Source organism: Antechinus flavipes, chromosome 1, assembly GCF_016432865.1.
Source record: "Antechinus flavipes isolate AdamAnt ecotype Samford, QLD, Australia chromosome 1, AdamAnt_v2, whole genome shotgun sequence".
Lineage (NCBI taxonomy): Eukaryota > Metazoa > Chordata > Mammalia > Dasyuromorphia > Dasyuridae > Antechinus > Antechinus flavipes.
The window spans coordinates 74,324,097-74,351,582 of record NC_067398.1 but is presented as its reverse complement, the minus strand read 5'-3'; the positions used below and the strand labels follow the sequence as shown (position 1 = coordinate 74,351,582).

The following is a 27,486-nucleotide window of genomic DNA, read 5'->3' as shown; positions in this document are numbered from 1 at the left end:
GTATTAGTAGGGGGAATTTCCACCTTAGGGACTTCATATCAGAGATCCAGATCCTTACACCGGTACAGAATTCAGGTTTTTTTTTTCTTACGCTGGCCAATTCTAGTAACTAGTGACTTTAAATGGTGGAATTTTGTTATCCCCAAGTGATTCCATAAAGGAGTGGGAGGAAATGTATTTAAATGTCTATGTATAATTTAGTAGGATAGTATCAACTGTTGGTTTATTATTGAGTACTTGTTTTAGAGCCTGGGAAGTCTAAATAACAATGTTAACACGTGACCTGAATCCATGTTTCCATGATGTCACAGTCGTTCAGTTGTCAATTTAGATACTTTTTATTTCACCATCATGTAAAGCACCTTAAAACCGAAAATGCTATGTTAATGTTATTATTATTGTGAATATTATTTGGGGAAGCACTTTTCCCTATTGGAAATGATTTTTTATCTTATTTATTCCCTGAGGAGCAATTCTGGTTGTTCCTTTCAGGTTTTTGCATACCTACTCCCTCAGAAATGTTTGCCTTAAGTTAAACAGAGAAGTAAATGCGAAAATCAATCTGGAGAGCAATTTTATTCTCCTAAAGTCTCGGCCAGCCAAATGAGAGGGACCTGTGATTCTCGCCCTCCACGAGCCCTTCTGAGTAACTGCGCTGTCCATCCTGTGAAGAAAGGACAAGACTGTCGGGAGAGGGTGGGACCAAGAGACAGATCCTCTTCCCAGATTCTGACAGGGGGACAAAGGGACAAGTGAGCACCTACTCCAGCTTTTTTGGGGAGCGCCACAGCCAAATGAGTCATTTCTCCGAAGTGCTGGGAAGTTCTTGGCAGAGAAATTTATTTGGGCGAGGATAATTGAGTGTGGGAAGCGGGCACCGCGGAGGAGGCGGGAGAAGGGCGGAGCCAAGGCCACTGAGAGCGCCCTGCTTGCCCATTGGGCTCTCTGCCCGTGCTTAACGCTCCCTGAGCTCCTCCCTCTGCGGTGGTGAGTAAATGAATTTTTTTCTCCTCCCCCCCCTCCCGGAAAGTGGGCAAAGGCGGAGTATCCTGCTGGGCTTCCCTTTGGCCCCTTGCAGAGATCGGGGCGCGTCCAGTGTGTGATTCAATCATCCCCAAGGGCGTGGGGAGGCTTTATCTGCGCAGACCGGGCTGTCCGGCCTGTGAGAAGGTTCCCGGTACTCTTCCTTGCTTAGCGCTCCCCAGTCAGCAACTCAGCCGCTCGCAGGCATCACAGCGCAGCTCAGGTGCTCCCCGCGTTAGCACTTAATCTCACCAGGTGAGTCGGACTGCCCAGAGAAATGGAAACTCCTTGGGACCCTTAGGGACATAGGAAGCGGGGGAAGTAGACGCTACCTACCTTTTTTTTTTTTTTTTTTTTTTTTTTTTTTTTGCTTTTCCTCGCCTACTAGTTACATATCTCAAACTTGCCTTTGTATTGGCTGAGCCCTATGTTCGCCCTCCTTTACACAACTTCTTGGTTTCTTTGAAGATTCTGGTCACATTCTTCCCCATCCTGTGCAGGAAACCTTTCCCTTTCCGTCCCACTACTCCCAATTTTTACCTCTGCTCCCACTGCCTTTTCTATCTTTTTTTTTTTTGGACATACCTAGCATGCACCTGGTTTTCATGTGTTCTATCTACCCTAATGTAAAGCAGTCTCCAGGATCTGGTACTGTTTTTGCTTCTTGTATCCTCTGAACTTAACACGCTATCTAGCACTTCATATAGCTTAATGCATGCTTGTTGACTTGACCCAACTCTCTCCAGGAAGGGAACCTAACCACAGGAGAGATCTGAAGGAAGGGAACTTCTCCATCATAAAAACTTGTTTATGTATTTGATACTTAGTAGCACTTTCTTATGTTAACCTTATTAGAGAGCTTATTATCCTCATTGTAAGTATTGCCGCACACAGATCATGGGATGATAGAGCCTAAATTTGGATAAAATTTATCCAAATCAGAGTCCATCGGGTCCAATCCTCCTCCAAACCAAAGTACCAGAATGTTGTGTTTTGCCAAATGCTATACAGGTTAGTAAGCTACTAAAGAGGGACTTGGTTGTATATAGCTTCCTACACCTGAGTCAATGGAATTTCCCTTCACGTTGTTTCTAAGCCACCCACAGAAAAATGACAACTCATTTCTGAAGAGATGGGTAAAATGGGTTTAAGACTTCTGAGCAGAAATTTAGCAGCACATTGACCCTACTTGCTGCCAAATGAGATTTCGTTCTAGTTGGGAATCACGGGAAGTAGAGGATGGAATTTTTGGTTTCCTTTGAAATGAATTTCTTTTAGGGAGATCGAATGGGGATGGGAAAGATTGGTTTTTAGCCTCCAGGTACTCAGGATGTTTTGTGCTAGAGATAATACATATGCAAATTTCATAATCAAAGCAAAATACTTGTAGCAAAAACTAATTTTCCCCAATTAGTAAACATTTATTAAATATGTTACATGGCAAGCACTTTGCTAGCAGCTGAGTGTAGGAAGAAAATGGTCCCTGGCCTTCAGAAATTTACATTTTTTGTGGAAAAAGAAACCGTGCATGGATATAGATATCCTTTTTGCATGCATTTCTCTTATGCATATATCTATTGTGATGGAGATTGAGAGAGTTATTAGTAGCTGTGGATTTCTAGCAGGTATTTGTTAGCCTCTGGGGGGGAATCTTTAAGGAGATTGGGAATTCAGAGAAGTGAGAGGGGAGTGCATTTGGATGGTAGCAATAATAATAATAATAACCATTGATTTTTTGATGCCAGCATTATAAATTAATAAAGTCCTGCTGAGATTTTTTTGGGGGAGAGTACTGTTCTTTGAATTCTTGAATGGCTCTTGTAATGAAGTTAAGTGTAGGTGCTCCTGCAGCACACATTCTCCTGTATTGTATAATTCTTGGTCATGTCTTTCTGTAAATATTTTATAGGGGAGTCTTCCCATATGGGAATAATTAGCCATTCACGAATTCAAATCTCTTCCCTAGAGAGTACTGCCATCCATCCAGTTACCCATACTCCTAATTTCAGAGTCATCCTTTACTCTTTTGTCTTCCTCCTTTCCCTATATCAAATTGGTTAAGTCTTGTAAGTTCTACTTATGCAATATTATTCATTATTTTATGAAGTGATTATTCCTGACACCCATGAGTAATCAAAACCATCCCAAATTTTTGCATCTCGTAGTGAACTTCCTGATAATGTGGCTGGTTCCCTGTATTTAGCTAGGGCTAGGTTGATCTGCTGATGGCAGACACATTCTTTCAAATTGTACTCAAAGCCTTTGCAGCCAGATGAGACCTACTACAGCCTGACTCAGCTGACAGGTTTTTTTTGTTTGTTTAGTTTTTTTTTCCTCCTGTATGTTTCCTCATTGCTTAAAGACAACTAAGTGGCAGAACGATTAGAGTATTGGACTCAAGAGTCAGGAAGACCAAAGTTTTAAATCTTGCTTCAGAAACCTAAGTAAGTCACATAATCTTTGACTCAGTTTCCTCATCTGTAAAATGAGGGTATTAATAGTTCTTCTCAAAATTATTGCAGGGCTCATATAAGACAATATGTAAAGTGCTTTGTGAACTTTAAAGCACCTTGTAAATTCTAGCTGTTATTATTGCTTCTCATCTGCTGCTTCATCTCATGCATGGTTGCCTGACTTGAATATGATTCAACATGCATGGACTATTGTTGTGGTAGCACAGATCTTTTTCTCATTTAATTTCTGGATAGTCCTTACTCCTGATAGTTAATATTTTTGGAGTGTCATTATTTTTGAGGAAACAACTGTGGGTCTGAAGTCAGAGAGCTGAATTTGAATCTAGCCCTGCTATTCTATGGTGTTGTGGAAAGAGTATTTGAATTGTTTTTGGCACTGATAGTATTTCCATGATCCACCATAACCTCGGCTTCTCAGTTTCCTCATCTGTAAAATGTGGATATTAATATTTATAGGACCTACCTTATAGGGATTTATGAAGGTCAAATGAAATCATCTGAGTGAAGTTGTATGTAAATTTTAGAGTACTATAAAAATGTATGTTAAACTATGATTGTTATAATAGCATGCCCTTGGGCAAGCCTTTCCAAACCTGTTCTGATATATGACAGCATAGTTTTTCTACCTCTGCAAACAAAGATTTAATGAAAAATTCATCCCCTCTGAAACCTGGTTCTTCATCTTTCTCCTCCTATGCCCCAGGCCATTAAAGACATCTATGTATAATCAGAAGCTTGGGTGGTATATTTGCAACTGTGGCTTCTTTTCTAAATGGCCAGGAAACTTTTTTTTTTTTAAACTGAATCTCATAGCTGTCTCCCCACTCAATCTGAGTACCAAACTGACAATATGTGATTTCTTTTCTTCTCCCATCATCCTAAATTCAATTTTTCTCTCCCTTTCTTCCTCTTTCCACCCCTTACTTCATCTATCCATCAGTGATTGCCTGACTGTGGCTACAACTATACTGAGGAAAGTGGTTATGGTATTCAGGACAATTGAGGCAGAACCATATTTCTTGTTTTTAATTATTTTTGATTTTTATTTATTCTTGATTTATTTTTGTTAGAGTGAATCATGGTTCTGATAGTAATTATTGGGAAAGAGGAATGTAGAGAAGTTTTTTTCAATAAGAATTGGGCAATATTTTAATTAATATTTGAAATACTTATGAAATGGGTTGGGTTTTCATTTCGTAAGAGGGAAAGTTGCAGTTCAAGCAAAGATGTTGAAGAAATAAATAGTAGTGGAATATCACACAAAGTACCCCAAAATATCTTATCAAAGAACTGTATGATTAGAAAAGGAAATGGATCGGTTATGTAGTGGGATACTTGCAGGAATAGCTTAGACACTTTGTATATTATACACATCACATAGTGGAAGGCCTGCTTGTTTCTGTGGAATTTTAATTGGAATACGTGGACAAAGATTGCACAGGATGAAAAAAGTGGTTTGTAATCTTGGCTATTAAAAATCACAGAATATCCAAGCTGGGATAGGCTTTAGAGATAATCTAATCCATTTCTTCCCCCTCCCTCATTATTATATTGTTAATGCTTATGCTATAAGTAATATTTAGAATATATTTGCATATGTATTTAATAGTATACTTGACATTTCTTTGTAATGTTCTTTTCAGTCTGTCTTAGAATTTGGCTTTATTAATTTTGCATTTCTTCCTTTTCTGATTAAATTGAATAATCTCTTTGGTTTTACAGGACAGCTATTTATTGATATAACCTCTCTACAGCCCCACATATTCTGTGAGACTGATGTTCAGAAGATCAGAAATTTGACCAAATATTAAAATATGTTTATGCAAAATATATAGTTGTTAAGTCCAATTTTAAAGACCTCTCGATAAATGTGTATATTTGAGGACTTCTAATTTTTATGTGTAGTGGTCACTTATGTAGTCTCTACAAAATTGTCACAAATTTCTTCTTAAATGTTTGCTAATTAGATAGGCCTTATTTGTATACTGTTGAAAGTGATTTTTTGGGAAAACATAACTGACCTCATTTTGTCCGAAATTTGTTGCTAAACCATTTCCTTGCCTTTCTGTATGATCCCTCTGACCCTTACTAAATGGATCCTCGGGTACCTCTCTATTCCTGACCACTTTAAAAGGACAAAAGAAAAGTCTTAGAACTTTGAGAAATTCCAGAAAGTCATGCCTTTTCTTTATCCCATAATTAAGTTTGGTTATAGTGGTTTAATTAATTTTAATTAGTGACCGTGAAGGTCTGTTTCCTCTACTCCTGTGTAAATGACTATGCTAATGGATGTATTCTTTCTTTTGTAAATTCCCTTCCGGTTTACCTGCTCTAACTGATCTTATTCAGAGCTGCTTTGTGAGAGAGATTTTAGAACTATTTATCATGGGGTGTGTCATGCTTTTGAATGGCTAAAAAAAACTTGTTTGCCCATCTGGCTTACTCTTGAAATGGAATTTGGTACCCTGAAAATTCTTGCAATAGGATCTCATCACTTCCATCTCTCCCTCTAACTAAACTACTTGAGGGTAGGGACTGATTTTGTTTGTTTGTTTAATGTTCTTACTACTGAGCCTAGCTCGCTATAAACTCTTAGTTAATGCAAGCTCTTTATTTAATATTTGTAGATTGATTGAATTAAGTGAATTCATGATTCTACTTTAATGATTTTTTTCTCCCCTTCCTCAGGGTCCAGCTTGAAATTAAAATATGGCAACTCAGGAAAAGAAACCTGAAAATCTTCAGACTTCAGAGTAAGATCCCAAATTGCACGTCCGTTTGCATACTCTTTGTGTTATATTACCTACCTCATTTATCATGAAAATCATCAGATTCCATGTGGCTTAGCTTATAAAGAACTGACTTTAGATTCAGGAAAAACTGGACTGAAGTCTCACCTTTGACCCTAATAACTGTTCAATGAGTGTTCTATGCAACTAATTTTTAAAACTAAGTTTCAGTTAAAGAAACATTTTCCTCAATTAAATTTCCATATATCAGTGAAATCACAGGTCTAATCCCTAGTCTCTCTTATAAACCCAAATAATTAATTATATATGTAAACCTAACTCTGGCTTCTTTTTAAGTATGTTGATTTTTCACTAATTTTCTTCAGATTTCCAAGTTTTACTAGGACTTAAGATATGATTACTACCTGTTTTAAAGATTAGCTTTCATACTTGTATGTTATAGTGTAATTTTGTAGTTTATTCCTTTCTGTTCCTTCATCACTTGGCAGGATGACAATTCATTAAATGCCAACACTAATAATCATGTTCCCAACAAGTAGCTTATCATTATTTCTTGTGTTTGAGTCTTAGCTATTAATAGTGTGCAGTAGGGCATCCTTAGAGTTGTTGGCCCCTCAGCATTCTTTTATATTTCTTGTCAAATAAATCATAATTTAAAAATTGTTTTCTTCCTAGATAGTTTACCTGTCTGGTTCTTTTTTTCTTTATTTCAACTACATTATTACAGTTCTTTTATCCTACAATTTTGTTTCCTTTTCCTTTGTTGGATTATTGCAACCCAGGGAAAGAAACGAAAGTTAGAGAAATTTCATTTCTTGTCTTCTGATTATGCTGCTGAGTCATTGTCATTTATCAGTTATTTACTTCCTTTTCTACAGGATAAAAATAAAGATCATGACTACTTTCGTTTTTATCTTTTATCATTCAAGTGAATGGGAATTAAGTAAATATCTCTGAATTACTTGTCTGTACTTGTTTTGTAATCTGCCCTGTAGTATATGGATAGTGTAGGGAAGAAAGACTGGGAATCTAGGTCTGCCTTTTGCACTAACTATTAGCCATATGATTTTGAGGAAGATTTTTACTCTCTCCAGGTTTCACAATTTTTTCATCTGTAAAATGAGGGAATTAAACTAGAGGATGTTTGTGATCATTTACTGTTATGAATCTATGATCCTTTGATCTGTCCTTGATATATATATATACATACACATATATATGTAGTATACATATGTGAGACTTGATTTTCTAATGCAAAGATGAAAAATTGGGATATGAAATTTATGGCAATATTTTGAATTTGTTGTTAAACTAATGTTAGAATTTGTTGTGTTTATGATTAATGGAAGAGTCTTAGATTTAAACTGGATAATGGCCATAGAATGTCAAAACTGGGGGAAAAATTATAGACATTTAGTCTATCCTTTCCTCTGACCTCTTTCTCTGATTTTGTAAGTCATTCTTGTCTACTTGATTATATATAATAAATATGCATAATTGTTCAGTTAGTATTTAACCTTTTTTTCTAATTATCTTTTTAGTCAGTCTTACATTTTGATGATCACATTTAATCATGTTATATTAATTTTTCATTGATTTTTTTTCTTGTTTTTAAAATAATTTTTTGGTTCATAGCCATTTCTGAATAGAAATGATTTAAATAACCTTCCTTGCTGTCCTCTTGTGTGTACATATGGGTACTTGTACTCACTCACAGATATATACACTTACTCACAGATATGTACACATACACAGATGTGCATACATACTCACAAATGTGTACACATATTCACACACACTCTCACATTCACCCTCATACTCAAAATTCTCCATTGTGGCAGAGAAAAACAGTTAAACCAAACTAAGTGACACAGTGATGCTATCTGACAATTTATGGACCACTCTATACCTGTCATTGGTCCCCTATCATTTTACTACATAATCCACTAATTTTCTACCAAAAGATGGAAGATGTACTTCCTCATTTCTTCTCTGGGGTCATGATTGGTCATCACAGTTACAATACTCTGTGAATTTAGCTTCTGTATCTTTTTTACTTTGTATATTTCTATTAATTTTTATTTAGCAAAAAAGAAAAAAGATACTGTTTTGAAATTTTATGAATTAGCAATTTATATTCAATCTGTTGCTGTCTTTTCAATTATAGCTTCAGGAGCTTTGAGCACTTCTTTACACTTTACATCTGGCCTTCCTCATCTCTTTTCTGGACTAATACAAAAATCTTTGAATAAGGCTCTATTTTTAGTCTCTTCCATCCATTCCATTCTTCATGTAGCTGCTCAAATAATCTTTCTAAAGGATAAATCTGTGTTATTCTTCTACTTGACAACCTTCAATAGTTCCTTATCACCTTTAAGATAAAATAGAATAATTAATTCCTTGACTTGGTTTTTAAAGCCTTTCAGGCTCCAGCCTACCATTTTAGGCTTATTTCAAATTCTTTTTCACACATTCTGTGCTACCAGCCAAACTGGCTTGTGTTATACTCTGAATTTGTCCTTCCTGTCTCTTTATCTTGCAGTTTATTCTTTTTCTCTGGAATGAGAAAATGTTGAAAACTATCTGTGTACCTTCTCCTTACCTTCTGCTTCTCAAAATTACTTTCTGGTTTTCTTCATTTTATGCTACCTTTTACTGGCATGATTTGTGATCCCTTTAGTTATTGGTATTCTTTTTCTCCCTTATCAAATGAATGATAACTATTAACTATTTACTTATATTGTCTCCCCAGTAGAATATAAACTTTATAAGAACAAAGATTGATTTTGGTTTTATCTTTGTATCATTACTAACTTAGCATGTGCTTGAAATATACATACATACATACATATATATATATACACACACATATTATTTTAAAAATATTTTAAATAATTTAGTTTTTTCTCAATTATGTGTAAAAACAACTTTTAAAAATTGTTTTTATTTATAAATTCTATCCCTTCCACTTTCCCCATCCCTGAGACAGTAAGCAATCTGATACCACTTATAATATGCAATCACCTAAAACATATTTCCATATTAATCATTTTGTGGGGGAAAAAAGTGGAATAAAAAATGACATACTTTGATCTGTATTCGGAAGCCATCAATTCTTTCTCTGGAGGCAGATAGCATTTTTCATCATGAGTCCTTTGGGATTGTCTTGGGAATAGCTAAGTCACAATTGATCATCATACAAAATTATTGGTTCTGGTTCTATTCACTTTAGTCTGAAATATTTAAACTTATTAAATATTTGTTGGATTGGCTTGGATTAATTTGGGGCATCCTTCTGAAAATATGTTTAGCGTGGATTTTGAGCTACACATTTTTCATTTTTGCAGGTAGCTATAACTGGTAGCTATAAACTGACTTAAATTTCATTGTACTGAATTTATGCTGAGTTTGACACACTTAGTCATGAAAATATATCTCACAATTGCAATAGAACTACTTGTTCTTTATGATGTTTCTTTCACATCTCTTAGAGATGTGACTATATTTACAATATTAACTTTGAACTCACTTTACATGAATTAAGTCATTCTCAGAATTAATTAGTACCACAAATAGATAGCCATAAAAAGAAAAACTGGTCTGAAAGTAAAGCTTCATGTTGATGGAATGAGGTACTGAATCCCTAGGAACATGTGTTGGGAGAAGAAAAAGACCATGTGGCCTTTTCCATCAATGGCTAGCTAAGAAGAACCCATGTGGTCTTTTTCATCAATGACTTATCTAAGAGTACCTTGAGCATCCTCTATTTTGATCATAAGATAGAAGATTGGGAGGGGAATAGGATGTTTGAATAATAGGAAGATTAATAATTAAGGAAAAGGGGGAAAAAGTTTTTCCAATTTTATTTTTGTGCCATCCCCATCCCTATCCTTTCTCTCTGCGTACCATCACCTCTGACATTCATTCTAATAATTAAGCTGGCTCAGACCCAATTTCTCTGAACTTTCCAGAATCTCACTGGCTTCTGACTTTGTAGAGCCTGGATAAACACTAAACAATGCACTCTGTAATACTTTGTCAGCAATTGAGAATCATAATCTGGAAGGTTCTCTGAGAAGGTGTGTGTTTATTCTTCTTTGTATTTTATTGGGATAGTATAATCTTAAGAGACACGAGACTCAATTATATTGTTAAACTAGTAAAGACCTTATGGGAAGAGAGGATTTTTCAGCAGCATCAGCCACAAAAATTTTATGTTTACCTACTATGAACTAGCTGGCCTAGGAATACTTGAATTAAAGTCACTGAAACTGTCAGAATTGTAGGCAGCTGTCTAAGAATATAATTTTTATTTTTATTTATTCATTTGTTTTTAATTTCTTTTTTCTCTATAGTATTTTATTTTTCCAAATACACAGAGTTTTCAACATTTATTTTTGTAAGATTTTTGTGTTGCAAATTTCTTGCCCTCCTTCCCTTATTTCCTCCCTTCCCCAAGACAGCAAGCAATCTGATATAGATGTTAAACAAATGCAAATCTTTTAAACATATTTCCATATTTGTCATCTTTGTTGTGCAAGAAAAATCAGACCAAAAGGAAAATAAAATAGGAGAAAGAAAAAGCAAACAGACAAACAAAGGTGGAAATACTAAACTTCGATTCACATTCAGCCTCCATAGATTCTCTGGCTGCAGATGGCATTTTCCATTCCAAATATATTGGAGTTAAGATAATAATTTTTAGAGAAAGAGCTCTCATTTTTTTGGTGGAGGGAATTTTCTCCTCTGAAAATTCCCTTTGCTAATAGAATCCTAAATCTAATCCCATTTTCTCTCAGATCTACAGGAAAGTTATACATGCTCTGGAGAGACAGAAAGATAGAAAGCATGATCCCTGATCTTAAAGGATTTACAGACTTGTTGGGAAGATAAGATATGTACTTAAACAGGCAAGTTCTGCAGGAATGGAATAGATATTTTTTTTAGGACTGGGGTTAGCAGGAAAGCTTGATGGAGGACACAGTTTTTGATCTGAATGATGGATGAAATTGAGACAGAAGAGCAATTCTTTGGGAGTTGGAGATTGAAGCAAAGACAAGGTGTGGAGAAGCACCATGACTGCAAATATAGCAGTTATCTTTGGGGGAATGTTATAAATAGTAATTGCAATTTTGGATGTTTGAAACAGCAAAAGAATATGATGGTAGAAATTTACAAATAGATAACTAGATGAAATAAAGAATTGCTGCTAAGGAGACATCAGGAAGGAAGGTACATATTTTGAAGTAATTTAAGTGGTAATGATAGTTGAAACTGTGAGAACAGATATTTCTTATTAAAAGAATATAGACTCTTTGGGCGTCCCCACATTTAGGAGTAGTCCTTTTTTTAGGACTTACAAAGTGCATTTCTTAACTTCTAATTAGTAAACAAGTAGTTTATGTATACGAGTATTAATATCCATTTTGCAGACAAGAAAACCAGAACTCAGGCTTATCCATGATAACTCAGTTAAATGTAGGAACTAGGATTTTGTATTCAGATCCCTCATCAATCCAAGTCTACTGTATACTCTGAGGCCATAAATATAAGAACACCTAGGGCAACATAGCTAAGGAAGGAGACCAGATTGACCAGCGGAACCAGACAGCCCTGTAAAGTTATGTAAAATCACCAACAAAAAGTTATACAAACTTAAAGAGACTTAACTTCTTTGAAACCAGGAAGAACTTCCAGTGAATGATTCCTTTCATATACAAACCTAGATAGTCCCACATCCTCTGGAGCCAGGAAGAGGAATATCCAGAGAATATGCCCTTTCACATACAAACTTAAGTAGTCTTGCCTATTCTGTTCTATTGTTCTATCTCTGTATAAAGTAGGCCTTCAGAAAATGTCTCTTTGCAAAAATCACTTCTCTCTTGAGGATGATAATTGCCTGCCGAGAGCGTTATTTTGGTGTCTTTTTTAACAATAAAGGCCTTTTTTTTTTTTTTTTTTTATCACAGCCTTTTGAGTAAGTGTATTTCCGCCATGAGCTACCTTGGTGCCTTGAAGAACTAGGATCACACACCCATCCCTGCCACAGGACCCTACCCTCATCAAGATGATCCCACTCCCAATTTCCTTTCTTATGGTCAAAGTAAAAGAGGGCATCTCAAGGCATCCTGCATCCTTGGATAGGTAGCCATTGGTACATAAGGTCTGCTCCCCATGAATGAAAAAATAAGAGGCATATCTGCTTTTCTCCAAACATGATTCCCAGGGCTTCAGGCCTTTGTTTCATCAATAGAAATCCTCACTTTTTGAATACTTCTTTTTCTTCTTGCTTGAGTGTGAGGAAGGTGATAGACAGAGAGGGGGGAGTACTTTTGTAGCCTGACAATGATTGAAGTGGGAGTACATGAAGCTGGTTTAAGGAATGAATGGGTAGAAATGAGGCAGCAAAAATAGAATAATCCTTTGTAGAAATGTCCCTCATAAATTTATTTCACTATTTAGTAAATCTCACTGAGAAGTTTTGCAAAGTAAATGGCAAAACCCCTCCAGTATCTTCACCAAGAAAATCCCAAATGGCATCACAGTGACACACCACTGAAATGACTGAAGGACAACAACATTAGGAGGCTTGTAGGCCCTTTAAAAAAAGGGAAATATTTATTGTAGGAAGATCTAGGCGAAATCTTAAAGAGGTAATCTGGTTTAACTCCTTCATTCTCTTGATGAGTAAGCGGAGTCCCAGAGAAGTTAAATGATGCCTCTGTTAATAAGGACCTAAGTTATTAAAACTTGTCAAATGTATGACATGATCTGAAGAAAGAATATTATTAGAAGTCTAGACTCAAGACAAAAATTAATGTAGTCTGGTAAATGGCCAGTTTAGTTTCAAGCTTGTAAATTTAATCTTGGTTTTGACATATATTTTTGGTTTTTTATCTTGGGGATTACTTCACTCTATCTGACTTGCTCACGTTAAAGTGCTATTTAAATAATAAGTTCACAGAGGTTCCCATTCTATCTTAATCTAATTAGTGCTTTTCTTTATTGTTTAGTTAGCAGCTTATACTTTGAACTCTTTAGTTGTTAACTATAATTTATTTGGAGACATTCAGCAAAAGTTTTTTGAAATGAATTCAATTGAAATTCAGAGGTGCCCAAGGATTTACCTGGGTAGGTGTTCAGCATTGTTTAAGGAGAGAGGCTGTGAATAAATAATGGGAGTAGATTCTGAGTAGGATTTGAGAAGTTATAGACAAATTCCTTTAACCTTTCTTTTGTCTGTTTCACTCCTAAAATGAGAGTGCTGAAGTAGATGATCCCTGAAGTCTCTTTCAACCTCTGAAATTCTCTGATTTTAGGACCCAGAGGAAAAAAATCTCCTTCTATCCCTTTTAATCCCTTCCTGCCCACCCCATTTAAGAACAAAAGTATTTGTTTTTAAACAAACGTCAAGCTTTTCCTAGATTTTAATTTTCAGAATTTTAATTAAGATGAGAATTAATGTAGAATGCTTCAGTTTGAGACTGGAGATCTGTGTTGGACCCATTCTGAGATGCTCTTTTGTTCTTTGATGGGCTCAAATTGTACCTCAGTTTCCTTTAGTGTCTAAATGAAGATAATGTATCCATTAATCATCTTGGATGTTAGAAGGAAAATGTTTTGCAAAGCTTAAAATATAACCTAATTGTGAGTGATTATTTAAAGTATAGAACTAATTCTTGTTCCATGCCTCTCATTTTTATTTGCTCTTTTGAAATTTTATGTTTGTTCCCTTTTTCATCTGTTCGTTCTTTTTTTCTTTTTCTTTTTCTTTTTCTCTTTCTTTCTTTCTTTTTTCTCTCCTTTTTCTTTTTCTTTCTTTGTTTTTTTTCTCTTTTTTCCTCTTTCTTTTGTTCTTTGTTTCTTCTTTTCTCCCTTCATCCCTCCTTCTTTCCCTCCCTCCCTCCCTTCCTTCCTTTTTCTTTTTCTTTTTTTTTTTTTTGGGGGGGGGACTAATTTTCTCTTCCTTGATGATTCTTTTACTGTCTAACTCTTTTCCTCCCCTGCTTTTCTGTCTCAATGCTTGATTCTATACATAATGAGTTGGAAGAACTTTGGAGAATTACTTGCTCAATGCCATCATTTTTGGTGTAGGGCCAGTACTGAAATTTTACTGATTTGGTTTTTTGCTTATATTATTTTAGTTCCCAGACCTTAGAGTAATTAATCAATGTCTACTCTGCCCTTACCTCTCCCTTCCTCCTTTCCTATCTTTTCTTATCTCCTCTCCTTCCTCTTCTCCTTTTCATTCCAAATTCAGCCCCTTCTCACTATTCCACACTGAGATAACAATAGCAATAATTGGGCTGGCATTTGTGTCTTTTCCGTGTTTTGTTGCCTATGAATTGATTAGTTCAATTATCTAAATTGAACTTCTCTTCTCCCCCCAATTCTTGGTTAATTCTAGTAGTTCATTGGACCTAGAAAAACTCCCCAAATCTAATGTTCAACACTCAAACCCAGACCCTGCAAATTAAACTTATATTAGGTTTGTATCCCTTTTTTAGGTTCCACCCCTCCTTCTCACCAAACCTTATAACTGGTTGTTACTATTGATTATTATCCTTATTTTCTGGGCTTTCTTTCATTAGCCTAGTAACTTCAGATAGCCTCTTCTCTGAAAGATGTATATGCATTAAAAAAAAAAAATCTTTTGCTCTGTATTTTTCTTTTATAACAGTGAACATTTAATTCACCTTTCAAACCCAAATATCTCAGAAATGAAAGAAGATATTCTTTACCATTTTAATCTTGGGACTAAAACTCATGACTTACAGACCATGTTTGGAGATGTAAAGGTAAATATATATATTAATTTTTTTTCTTTTAATTTTCTTTATTTTTTTGTTATATTTAAGTTCTGAACTGTCTCCTTCCCTGCTACCCTATCCTGAACTAGGGAAGGCCACGATTTCTCTCTGTTTCTCACTGTCTCTCTCACACATCTCTCTCTCATACACACACACATATTTTCTTTCTCTGAAGGTGGATAGCATCTACAAGGGTCCTTTGCAGTTGATTTAAATAATATTCAGAATAACTTAAGTCATTCATAGTTTTTCTTCAAAGAGTATTGCTGTTACTGTATGTATTTTCTTCCTTGTACTCTTTTCACTCTTCATCATTTTATGCAAATCTTTCCTTGTTTTTCTAAAATCAACTAACTCATCATTTCTTATAGCACAGTAGTATTCCATCATAATCATATGCCATAACTTGTTTAGTCATTTCCCAATTGATGGGACATCCCCTCAAATTCTTTTCTTTGCTACCACAAAGATCTGCTATAAGTATTTTAGAACATATAGGTTCTTTTCCTTTTTTTCCTCATCACGTTGGGAAACAGATCTAATTGTGGTATTGCTGAGGCAAAGGGTATACAGTTTTGTAACTCTGTGAGCATAATTCAAGGTTCTTCTCCAAAATGAATAGATCTGTTCACAGTTCCACCAACAGGGTATGAATGTCCCAATTTTTCCACACCCTCTCTAATATTTGTCATTTTCCCTTGTGTCTTCTTAATTATTCTGAGTATGTGTGAAGTGATATCTCAGAGTTTTAATTTACGTTTCTCAGTCAATGATTTGGACACTTTTTTATATAACTATAAAATTTTTATTTCTTCTTTGAAGAATTACCTATTCATATCCTCCTCCTATTTACCGACTGGGGAAGTGACTCATTCTTATAAATTTAACAAAGCTCTTTGTTTATTTGAGATATGAAGCCTTTATCTGAGAAACTGTCTATAAACTTTCCACCTCCCCCTAATCTCCTCTTTTTCTTCTTATCTTGGTCACAGATTGTTTTATTTGTACCAAACCCTTTTTAATTTAATGTAACCAATGCTATCTCTTTATTCATAAATTATTCTCTTATACCCTAAATTTAATAAATAAGATAGAATGATTTTCTGATTTTCTTATATCTTTATTTATATTTATATTTATATTGTGTATCTTTTTGAATCTTTGAATCTTTTATTGGTAAATGGTGTAAGATACTGGTCTGTTCCCAATTTCTGCAAGATTTTTACAATACTTTTTTAACCAGTGTATTTTTTAATCTCAGAAGATTAAATCTTTGTCAAACACGGGTTTATTAAAATATTACATATTGTACAGTATGATATAGTATATTGTGCTGTATGGTATGGCTAAGTGTCCTTTCTTACATTTTTTCATTAATTTCTTTGATATTCTTGATCTTTTTTCTTTCAAATGAATTTTGTTCTCTTTTCTAGAACAATTATATATATTTTTTGGTAATTTAAATGAGGTGACATTGAATATAAATAGATTAGGTAGACCATATGAAAAGGTTGTAAAAGTTGTACATGTGACTAAGCTGCTTTATTGTTTACAATGTGTGTGTATGTTTAAAATAAACTAAAATAAGAAAAATAAAAAATAAATTAAAATAATACAAAAGTATGTTCATATCACCTTTGCTTAAAAAAAAAAAAACAAACTTTTTCTCTGTCAACTACAAAGGAATAAGACTTCCCCACAAGCATTGCATGTGCTGTAGGAAAAGAAAGCAATTTCAGCAACGTATTTTTTACTTAAAGTGACATATTCAAGATATTTAAATTTTTGTAGTACTTGATATGTTGTAAAATATCTGAATATTTTATATTTCATATTCTTGAACTGTGTAGGCTTCATTTCCCCCTTCCCCATCCCTTTTGTATAAAACTTTTCTGTGGGCTTTAATTGTTATTTTTTGATATCTCCACATACATGTATGTGTGTACTTTCTTTTCAAAATAGCTCTTATTTTAGGGATACAACCTAAATTAGGCAAATCAATAAAATACACTAATTATGTGAGTAATTTGATATTTATATGTTGTTATATGATCTTCTTCTTAGTTTGTTTGTGTTGGAGGAAGTCCTGTCCGGATGAAAGCTTTCATTAGCTATATCGGAGAAGAGTTGGGACTTGCACCACCTGGCACAGACCATCCTAACATTTGTGAAGGAACTGACCGCTATGCCATGTACAAGATTGGGCCTGTGTTATCAGTTAGTGTAAGTACAATATTTGTCAATTAATTTGATTAACCTTTTTTCTGCAAGACATAATCATGCCTCTTCCTAATTTATAGAAATGGAGGGAAATTCTGACTCAGGTTATTTGTGAAATCTGATAGGATGCTATTGTGGTTGGCAATTTCCAAGTTTCTCCTTTTGGTTATTCATTTAACTGGGAATGAAAAAGATGCTACTGGGGTTGGGAATTTCAAAGTATTCTTTTAGGTTTATTCATTGAATTGGAAATGAGATGGCTGGGATGCTACTGGGGTTAGGAATTTCAAAGTTTCCCCCTTTGGAATTCTTTACTCCCTGGAGTTACTTAATTTGAAAGGCTGATTGTAAAGTAAATTAGTGATAAGTTCCCTATGAGAAGGCTCCAACAGTTTTGGGTGAGTGGGGCGATGTGGTAGATTGGGGGAGGATTAGAAAATTGGAGAATCTGGAATATAATTTAATTTTGGTGTGCCATAATCTACATCCCCGAGAGATCCATATTAGTGGGATTTAAGATCTGGAGTATTAGAAATATTTAAATTGCAAATCACTTCAATATACAAGTATTTAAATTGTTCTTTCCATATTACCTTATTAAAGACTGTATTACCAATAAATGTCATACCTTTCTAGTTGACAGATGTGGAAACTGAGATGTAGAAAAGAAGAGATTTACTCAGTGTCACATGAGTATTGTATTTGTGACAGAATCCTGATGTCATAATTCCTCATCTAATTCTGAGTCATTTTATTTAGAATTTCACTGTATTATTAAAAATAACGAAGATTATCAAATGGTCATTTTGAATGCTTTAAAAGCAAGAGGTCTCCCCTAGTCCTTACTTTTTGATTAATGTCTAGATAATATTAAAGTATCATAGAGGCAGCATGGTTGTAGTGGATAGTGTTACAGGCATTGGAAGAAGGAAGGCCTGGATTCAAATGTTGTCTTCAGACACTTCTTGAATGACCTTAGGCAAGCCACTAAACTGTAGACCTCAGATTTCTCATCTATAAAATGAGGGGAATTGAAAATTGATATCCCACTTTATTTTGTATCGTTTTATTAAGGCTTAGTCAATTTGCTATGTATTAATGCTACGTATTAGTTACTTAATATGTGAACTTATTACGTTCATTATTATGTAATACGAAATTAGTTACGTAATATATATTCTCTGAACCAAAGCTTAGGTGCAAGCTTCCTATAGTACGCATTGCTAGCTAAGCCATCTTGATATGATTTCTTCATGTCCACTTTTAAAACCACAAGGGGAAACATGACCCTTTCCTAAAATAAACTGCTTTTTTTTTTCTTTTCAAAACTGTTCATTGAATATTTGCTTAATTGGCAGCAATGTGGCAGTAGAGCTTTGTGCCTGGAGTTAGTAAAATTTGAATTCAAAACCTAGTTGGCCTTGAGTAAGCCATTTAATTCCTTTTGGCTTCATTTTCTTCAACTGTAAAATGAATATAATAATAGAATTTACAGTGTTGTGAGGATATAATAAGATTTGTTGTTAAATTGTTTGTCATGTCTGACTTTATGAATACATTTTGGGGTTTTCTTGGTAAAGATACTGAAGTGATTTGCCATTTTCTTTTCCAGCTTATTTTTAAAAAAATTATGGAATAAATTTTATAACATAGTATAAATAAAAAGGATTATACCTGAAAGTGCTTATCTTATTATGTACAACTTGCTAATCCTTTTAAGTTTATAGTAAAAATAGGTAAATTTCTTCATTTTCCCTTCTCTTTGCTGTCTCCCATGGCTATCATATAAATAGGTATAAAATTATTCTACATACACTTCTTCTTTTTTTTTTTAATTTTTAATAGCTTTTTATTTACAAGTTATATGCATGGGTAATTTTACAGCATTGACAATTGCCAACCTTTTGTTCCAATTTTTCCCCTCCTCCCCCCTCCCCCGTCCCCTAGAGGACCAATACATGTTAAATATTCTACATATACTTCTATTTATTAGTTCTTTCTGTGGATGGATGGCCCCCAAATTGGGGTGCCAAAATATACCTCCAGACTAGCTCTCTGGAGGACCTCGGACCAGCCCTTGGTCTTAGTGGAGGAGACCCACAAGAATGATCAAAGATGGAGTCTTATTATTTCAAGTCCTCTCAGCCCCTAAATATCTTAGTACGATTACATCACTACAGCACACTGAGCATGTGCCCTAGAGAGACATTACATCACCACATCGCCAAGCAGCACAGTGTTAACTATAAGCACCCTGCTATTGATATATAAATGCCTCCTTAAAAGTATCCCTTGCTTCAATAAAAACACAGGTTGTCACACCTCTTCCTCTATTTGACTTGTCAGGAAAGCTGAGACACCCCCCTCCCCCCCCAAGGGGAGATGAGAGCCAAATCAGACATTGTCAGCACCTCTGGTTTGAAGGGTCTTATACCTCACCCAGAGTTCCCCCACTATCCATGGCCCTCTGTAGATGCAGATAATGTCTTCCTTCATATGGTCTTCATTATTAAATCTGGGTATTTTTAATAGTCAAAATAACTTATTCATTCAGTCATTCTTAAAATAACATGGCTTTTACTATTATACCAGGTTCTCTTGGTTCCCTTGTTTTGTTCTTTATTATTTTGTGCAAGTCTTACCATGTTTTTGTAAGACTACTGAGCTCTTCACTTCTTAAACACAGTAGTATTCCATCATAGTCACACACAATAACTTGTTCAATAATCAATGAAGAATCAATAGCATGCTGCCCTCTCCCTCTCCCCCTTGAAAAGTGTCAACCAGACTAGACTTTAAGGCCCCTGATTGCCCAAGATTATATAGTTTCTCTTCACTGAAGGGATTGTTAGATCCCTTCCTAGCTCCTGAGAAATCTTGAGTCCTATTTTTTGGTAATTGGTAGTTTTGCTAATGGGCAGCTACATAGTTCAGTGGTTAGAGTGCTGGGCCTGGGATCAGAAAGACCCAACTTCAAATTTGGCTCCAGACACTCACTTTGTGACCCTTGGCAAATCATGTGATCTCCACTTACCACAGTTTACTTTTCTGTAAAATGAGCTGGAGAAGAAAATGACAAACCATTCCAGTATCTTTGCCAATAAAACTACATGGACAGTATGGCCCATAGGGTCATGGGTAGTTGGATACAACTAAATAACGACAATAAAGCTTTGCTGATACAGTTGTCGTGCTCATTACTCTGTGTTTCAGTTTCTCTATAACAGATTTTTATCTCAGGTTGAACTCACTGACTTCTAAGGTCTCTTCCAGTTCTGAATCTGGGCTTCTAATGTGTTTATATAATAACATGTCCTATGTACAATTTAGACTTAACTTCCACTTCCAAACTGCAAAGTGTCTAAAAGCCTTTAAGAGATTAAGAGTTTCAGACTGTCACAAAATCAAAAGAATTTGACTCCCTAAGGAAAGCTGGTGGTTACATACAGAATAAAGAAGCAAAATAAGAAATAACAGGGACCTATTCTGTCAGCATCATTAGAAATGATAGCAGGCAGGAGGAGAAAACAAAAGTATAAAATCATAGTGCATGGGGCTGTTGTGTGTAGGGTTGTTTGTTCAACAATTGTAGTTGGGTTACAACATTTATTTTTATGTTATGTTATATGTTACAATGACCATTGAAGTAGACTTTTTTTTATTAATGTTAACTAATAGACTAGAGATAATGTTTAAGAACCTGCAAAAGCAAAGACTATTGAACTTAATGTGTGATAGGGCAAAGAATTTTGAATTCTGAAGTAAAATTTTTGTTTAAACATGTGTACAGTTTGAAATTCTTTTCAAGATAATATGTTCTAATTTTATATATATTTAATTTTTTTTCCAGCATGGCATGGGAGTTCCTTCCATGGGAATCATGTTACATGAACTCATCAAATTACTATATCATGCCAAATGTTCTGATGTTATCATCATTCGCATTGGCACATGTGGCGGGATAGGTATCTTCTCTAAATATACTTGATTTTTCTATCAACTTGGTTCAAATATAATGAGAGATGGCCACAGCAAAGAATTGTTTATTTGCATTGTTAAATCTCCTAGAATGGTATAAAATTTAGTATTTGGAAGTCTGTCTTGGACCTGGCCAAACATTTTTTATTGTTATTGGAAGCACCTCTTTTTAAAAAAGTTTCTCTATTATTGTGGCAATGAGGCAGCATCATGTTGTAGGAAGATACTTGTTCATATATGGAAGCCTGCCCCTTTGGAATGAAGTCAGATATGGCTGGCTATTTCTGAGAACTTTTTAGGGTCAGGTAAGACCATTCAGACTCAGCTCATTCATTAGCTAAACATAGTCATCAAGCTGTATCCAAGTGAGAACAGGATACCTAATTACCCCAAGCTTTTAAAAAGATGTCACAAAGTTCTCTATACAGATTTATTTTTGTCTCCAAATGGTTGGTTATATTGTTTAATTACTTAAGTTAGAGTTAATGTGATATTTGCATTTCTATGAAATGCCTTTCAAAATGTTTCAATTAGCATTTTCTTTGGTTTTGAATGACATGTGCTTTTCACATTCCCCAAATTTGAGCAAAATCTGTCTGAAATTGAGCCTATCATAAGTAGATTTCAGTATGTGAATTAAGATGAATACATTCAATATTCATCAACACATTGTCTATAAAATGTAAGTCCAAGGAGGTGTAAGGTTACTGTATAAATCTAATATTCAAGTTTATTACGAAAATATTTATAACTATTTTTTTGTCTTAAGTTTAGTAATGAACCATAGCCTATATCAGTTAATAAAAATCTAGTTCCATTCATACTGAATATATTCTTAAGTGTGAAAGGTTGTGAGTTAGGATAAAAAGATCTTTTATTATAAAGGCAAGTAAAGATAAACATCCAGAAGCAGCTGGAATAGAGAACTGAGTTGAATTGGTTTTTTTCTACTTGAAACTTTTTACAAAATTTAAAGCAGAACTGATGTCACTTAAAGGGGAAAGTAAAGCCAAGTCAAAAGTCCCAGAGTTGAACTTTATAACACTTGAAGTATTTGCATAGTGGCATTTGGCTTTCAGTTTTTGTGGGTTAAGGAAAGACAAAAGAAAACAATTTGGATCATTTAAATTTCAGCAATACAACACATGCATATATATTTCTATATGTATAGTAACCATAAGAAAACTTTTTCATTTACGTTTGAGTAGGAATTTACCATATTGTCTAGTTTGAATTGCATTTTTCAGTTTTCTATTATGAAGAGCTGGGAAGAGCTAAGTTAAATGTGATCCTGGGTTTTCCTTTCTGATAATTCAATCCTTAAGGATAGAATTTCAAGACAACAGATAAATGGATAATTAAACATGTCAACTAGATTGTATTTCAAATACATCTTTTAAATACGATTGAGACGTTTTCATTCAAAAATAGTAATAAGCATCTACGAAGTACAAGCTGCAGCAGATGGTTTACTTTCCAGATTACCTGGTTTTATTGAATTATATTTCATAAACTCATAAAAACATACAAAGTTAGCCTTAAAAAGATGACAAATCTTAGGAATCACCTAAGCTATCTAATCCAATCTCATCATTTTCAAAAAGGGAAAACTGACCTAGAGAAGGAAAAGTAGTTTGCACATATCATGATGGCTAAAGCTTTTCCTTTGATCAATAATGTACACAACAGATTTGATCGTGATATTTCCTTTAAAATAATAGTATATGGTTTTATTTGATTCTCCACATTTTAATATAAAGCACTTTAGAAATTATTTATATATAATAGCCCACTTTAATTTCCTCTGCTGCACTGTTAACTTCACTGATGTGCCAGTAAATAAATAAATAATAATTCAATATGCCTAAAGGAGTCAGAGCTAGTATTTTGCATTTTATTGGTAACATGAAGGTTCCTTAGTAACTTTAAAGTGGGCCTAGTCTCTTCCCAGTTATTAGTAGTCTGGAAACCTACTCCATCAATTTTTTTCTGCTGTGGATAGAGGCAACACTTGCAGAAGGGACATTACAGAGTAGTATACTTTGAAATAACAGTGCACATCCTTCTTTGTCTTTGCATGTGAAAAATGTATTTGGGCAGATGTTCTTGATTGGGAAATCATGCTGTGTTTATCAAGTATATACCTTTCTTTTAGGTCTAGAGCCTGGCTCAGTGGTACTAACCAGAAATGCTACAGATTCTTGCTTCAAACCTCAATTTGAACAGATTGTTTTGGGGAAACGGATAGTGCGAACTACAGAACTCAGTGATGACCTGAATCAGGAATTAATGGAGTGTGCCAAAGAGATGAATGAATTTAATACTGTCATAGGAAATACAATGTGTACTTTAGATTTCTATGAAGGTAAGGTGACCATTTGCTAAATGAATCTAAATAAATTAGAAAATAATATTTATACGTATATCAAATGACTCATTAATCCTTAATATACTTCTTAGGTCAAGCTCGGTTGGATGGTGCTTTCTGCTCGTATACTGACAAGGATAAGCAAGAGTATTTACAGGCAGCTTATAATGCTGGAATCAGAAACATTGAGATGGAATCTTCTATTTTCGCAGCCATGTGCGGTGCTAGTGGCATCAAAGGTGTGTTTCTGTTCTTTGTACCCACCTGGAACTTTTCCAGTTAAATATGACAAACCAGCATAAGACAAAAATGCAAAGCATCTAAATGCAAAATTTAAAATGAGGCAAATGTGGGTAAATCCCTTATGGAAGACCTGATGAACTAACTGCTTATGTTTTTAAACACATTTATAAGTTGGTTATTTGGATGTCAGTTCATTTCCTCATAACAAGGCTTTAATACATGGCAATTACGTTCTTAGTTCATAAAAGTTCATTGAACAAAAATATAGCAGGACTAGTATGGTATTCCACAAAAGAAAATGCTTGAGAGAGGTAGTTTTTTATTTTAATCTGAATGTTTGGTAATATTTAGGTGTGACTCTAATGTAGTATCTTGTATTTGTGACCCTAAAATAATTTTGATCAGGTTTGTTTTGGACCAGAAAATCTTGTAGCTTTCTGGGTAATTTTGATTGTTCTCTTTGAATGATCGGATTTCATAGAATTGTAGACCCATATAATTTTAATAATAGTGAACCATTCAGATTATTTAATCCAAATTGTTCATGTTCTGGATGAAGACAATGAGGTCTATAAGCTTAAGATGGTTTTCTTAATGTCATACTTTTATTTACATCATTCATTTGAGGAAACTGAGGTAGCAGATTTTAAGTAATTTTCCAAAGTTCACACAAGTGTTGGAGATTATATTTGAACTCTGGTTTTCCTAATTCCAAGACCAGTGCTCTATCTGTTTTGCCATCTAGTGGCCACTGAAAAACTTTGTTTTGATATGAAATTAAGGAGTGAGGCATATAGTCCAAGATCCCACTGAAATTGAAATAAGGGGCTCTGGGTTTGTGTCCCAGTCCTACCACTTAGCTTGTATGACTTTTGAAGAAATAACTTTATCTTTCCCCGTATTAGTTCTTTTATCTGTGAAATCAGAGAGATGGCCTCTGCCTCTACAGTCTCTTCTATCTCAGCATCTCTTAAATTCTCTCCATTCTTGTGCTGCTAAATATGGACTTCATTCTGGGCTCTGTACAGATTTCCATTGGAGTCCTTTAGAATCAGTCATCCAGTTTCTAAAGCACTAGAAAAATCAGGAGTGAGTGTTTTACATTTCAAAAAAGCAATAATAAACAAACTTTTTTTTTCATTTCTTTTGCATATCAAATTGGGAAAATGCCTTTAAGCCAAATTGTTTCAATTTTATTTTGTACCATAAGAGTATTCTTTGTTTAATGGAATAGCTGTGTTCAAGTAACCTTTACTATAAAGTAGATTTTGATAAAGTGAATTTCATTTTCCTACTGACTTCCATTATAATGACAAGAGATGGGTTCCACTTGAAAAATATTTACCTGAAGGCTCAAAACATTTTCAAATAGTTTGAGGGAAAAACAATAACTTTCTATTAAAAAATTTAAATGATATAATAGATACCGTAAGAATATGTTGTACTACAATAAAACACTGACAGGGAATTACAGCAAAGGAACAGAAATTCTGGCATTGTAATTCTTTCCCAGCATATCATTTCCTTTGTAAAAGTATAAGCAGCTGAAGTATGAACAGTTTTCACCAACCTTAGATCACTATAAACCTCTTACTTTACTTCCAGAGTAATTATTTTACTTTGAGTTGAAAGCTTCTTTTCATAGTAGCACCCATTTATACATTTATTACAATGTGCATAGATGGAGTTATCTGGCATTTAGTTAGTGTCTATCAGTGAAAAGCAAATTATTGTAAAATGATTGTATTGATTGTTCTGCCTCCAACCTAAGACTTTAAGTGAAGGCAAATGCCTATGCTCAGAAATATCTACCTCTGTCTAGCTGTATGGTTTGGCCTTGGAAAATTCTGCTTCTTAAAGAATTTTGGAGTTTAAATGGGAGATCAAGGCCCTTGAGTTGGTTGTGGTAGCAGGGATGAAATGGTGGCAAAGAAACTCCAAATTCCTGTCAACACTTTATGGTTGCTGCTTGTTAAAATGATTTTTTTATTTTGATGAATTCCTTAAACAAGAAATTTCAGTAAAGGAAGATTTATACATTCCTCTTTAGCACTGTTACAAGTAGAATTTATTATTTCTAATATTAGGAAGACTTATTGTGAGTATTCTAAATGTTTTTTTTTCTTTTGTTTTTACCTTACCATTTTAAAAATACAATACACAGGAAGTGAATTGAGCAAATAGGCAGTTGGTTTAAATCAGGGAGTTCTTAATCGGGGTCTGAATTTTCTTAAAATTTTTTGGGTGACTGCATTCAATGCAATTATTTTTATTATAATCCTATGCATTTTATTAACTTAAAAACATTATTCAGAGAAAGGGTTCTCAAGCTTCAATACATGCCAGAGTGTCTCCATGACACAAAAATGGTTAAAAACTCCAGTTTTAAATGGATATTCTTTGCTCTTTGCAACATTGACCATTTAAGAGAGATATATTTCATATGTACTCATTAGTGGTGCCTTGATTACTTTCTTCCTCCTACTGTTTCCTCTCCCTAGGGAATATGATAGTGGAAAATAATTTTCAGGAAATCTTTATTTAGTTGAGAGTTTGAAAAGCACTACTGAAAAATCTCTACTTACATATTAATATTATTGATAGAATTATGATGAGGGCTGAGAGGAGAGACTATTCAAGGTTCAAATTGTTCTTTTTCAAACTAAAGAAATAATTCAATAATATCATGGCACTCAAAGCACATGATTGATTTTTTTCAGGTGCTAACAAGATTTTTTCTTTTTTTTATAAGTACCATATATTTGTTTTCCTTTTATTTTTTATATCTTGTTCTTTGTGAGCTTTAAGGAGTAAACTAGATGGTTTCCAAGGTTTCTCCCTTCTAGCTCTGAAAATACCATAAGGTTCTAAGGATGAAAATTAAGAGGGAAATGTATTTGATACATTTTAAAGCTTATTTTTTATTACATTTAGAAGAGAACACGAAAATATTTGTATTAAGAAGAGTATCTCCTAAAACTGTTCAGTTTTCAATATTTGATTTTTAGTTATTTCATATTTCTGGAAATACAATAGATTGTACTAAGGGAAAAGGAGAAAATAATAGAATATAAAGGAAGGAGGAGAAAATAGACTTCTGGCATCATCTCTGTACCTCCCAGGCATCTTCTTACACATATACTCTTGATTTATCCTATATTGTCATGGTTCTTTCTAAGTCCTAATTGAATGCTTGTCTAATTTTCCTGATAATTTTGGTGCCATTTGGTAACAAAGTAGATAATAGTTCTCATACATGTTACTTTACTTCATTTTAAAGGACAACCATCTTTTGATTTAATGTGTTCTTTCTTTTTTCCTTTTGCAGCTGCTGTTGTGTGTGTTACGCTTCTAAATCGGCTCATTGAAGATCAGATTAGCAGCTCCCATGAAGTACTTGTTGAGTATCAAAGGAGACCACAGAAATTAGTAGGATATTTTATCAAGAAACGATTAGAAAGAAAAGCATGAAGATCTTGTTGTTTTTAAACTTGTAAGAAAATATTTGCAAGAAAATATCTGATTGTTTAAAATGAAAATAATGAATCTCAGTTGTTTTTTTATTTCTAAATTTTATAAACCAAAAATATGAAATAAAGATAACTTGTTCTTATCTGTCA

The 27,486-nt window shown here is 34.1% G+C and overlaps 1 protein-coding gene across 2 annotated transcripts; it reads left to right on the top strand.

The window, feature by feature from the left end:
* The first annotated feature begins 1,012 nt into the window (after nucleotides 1-1,012).
* Nucleotides 1,013-27,486, top strand: UPP1 (uridine phosphorylase 1). 2 transcript variants are annotated; one of them, XM_051984411.1, is made up of 8 exons: nucleotides 1,013-1,278; nucleotides 6,186-6,250; nucleotides 14,928-15,045; nucleotides 17,122-17,280; nucleotides 21,128-21,242; nucleotides 23,411-23,620; nucleotides 23,716-23,862; nucleotides 27,195-27,486. In XM_051984411.1, exons 2-8 carry the CDS (start codon nucleotides 6,207-6,209, stop codon nucleotides 27,335-27,337), a joined length of 936 nt encoding a protein of 311 aa, XP_051840371.1. In that variant the 5' UTR covers nucleotides 1,013-1,278; nucleotides 6,186-6,206; the 3' UTR covers nucleotides 27,338-27,486. The 2 variants fall into 2 exon arrangements, with proteins under 2 accessions (XP_051840371.1, XP_051840381.1); XM_051984421.1 differs by lacking the exons at nucleotides 1,013-1,278; nucleotides 14,928-15,045.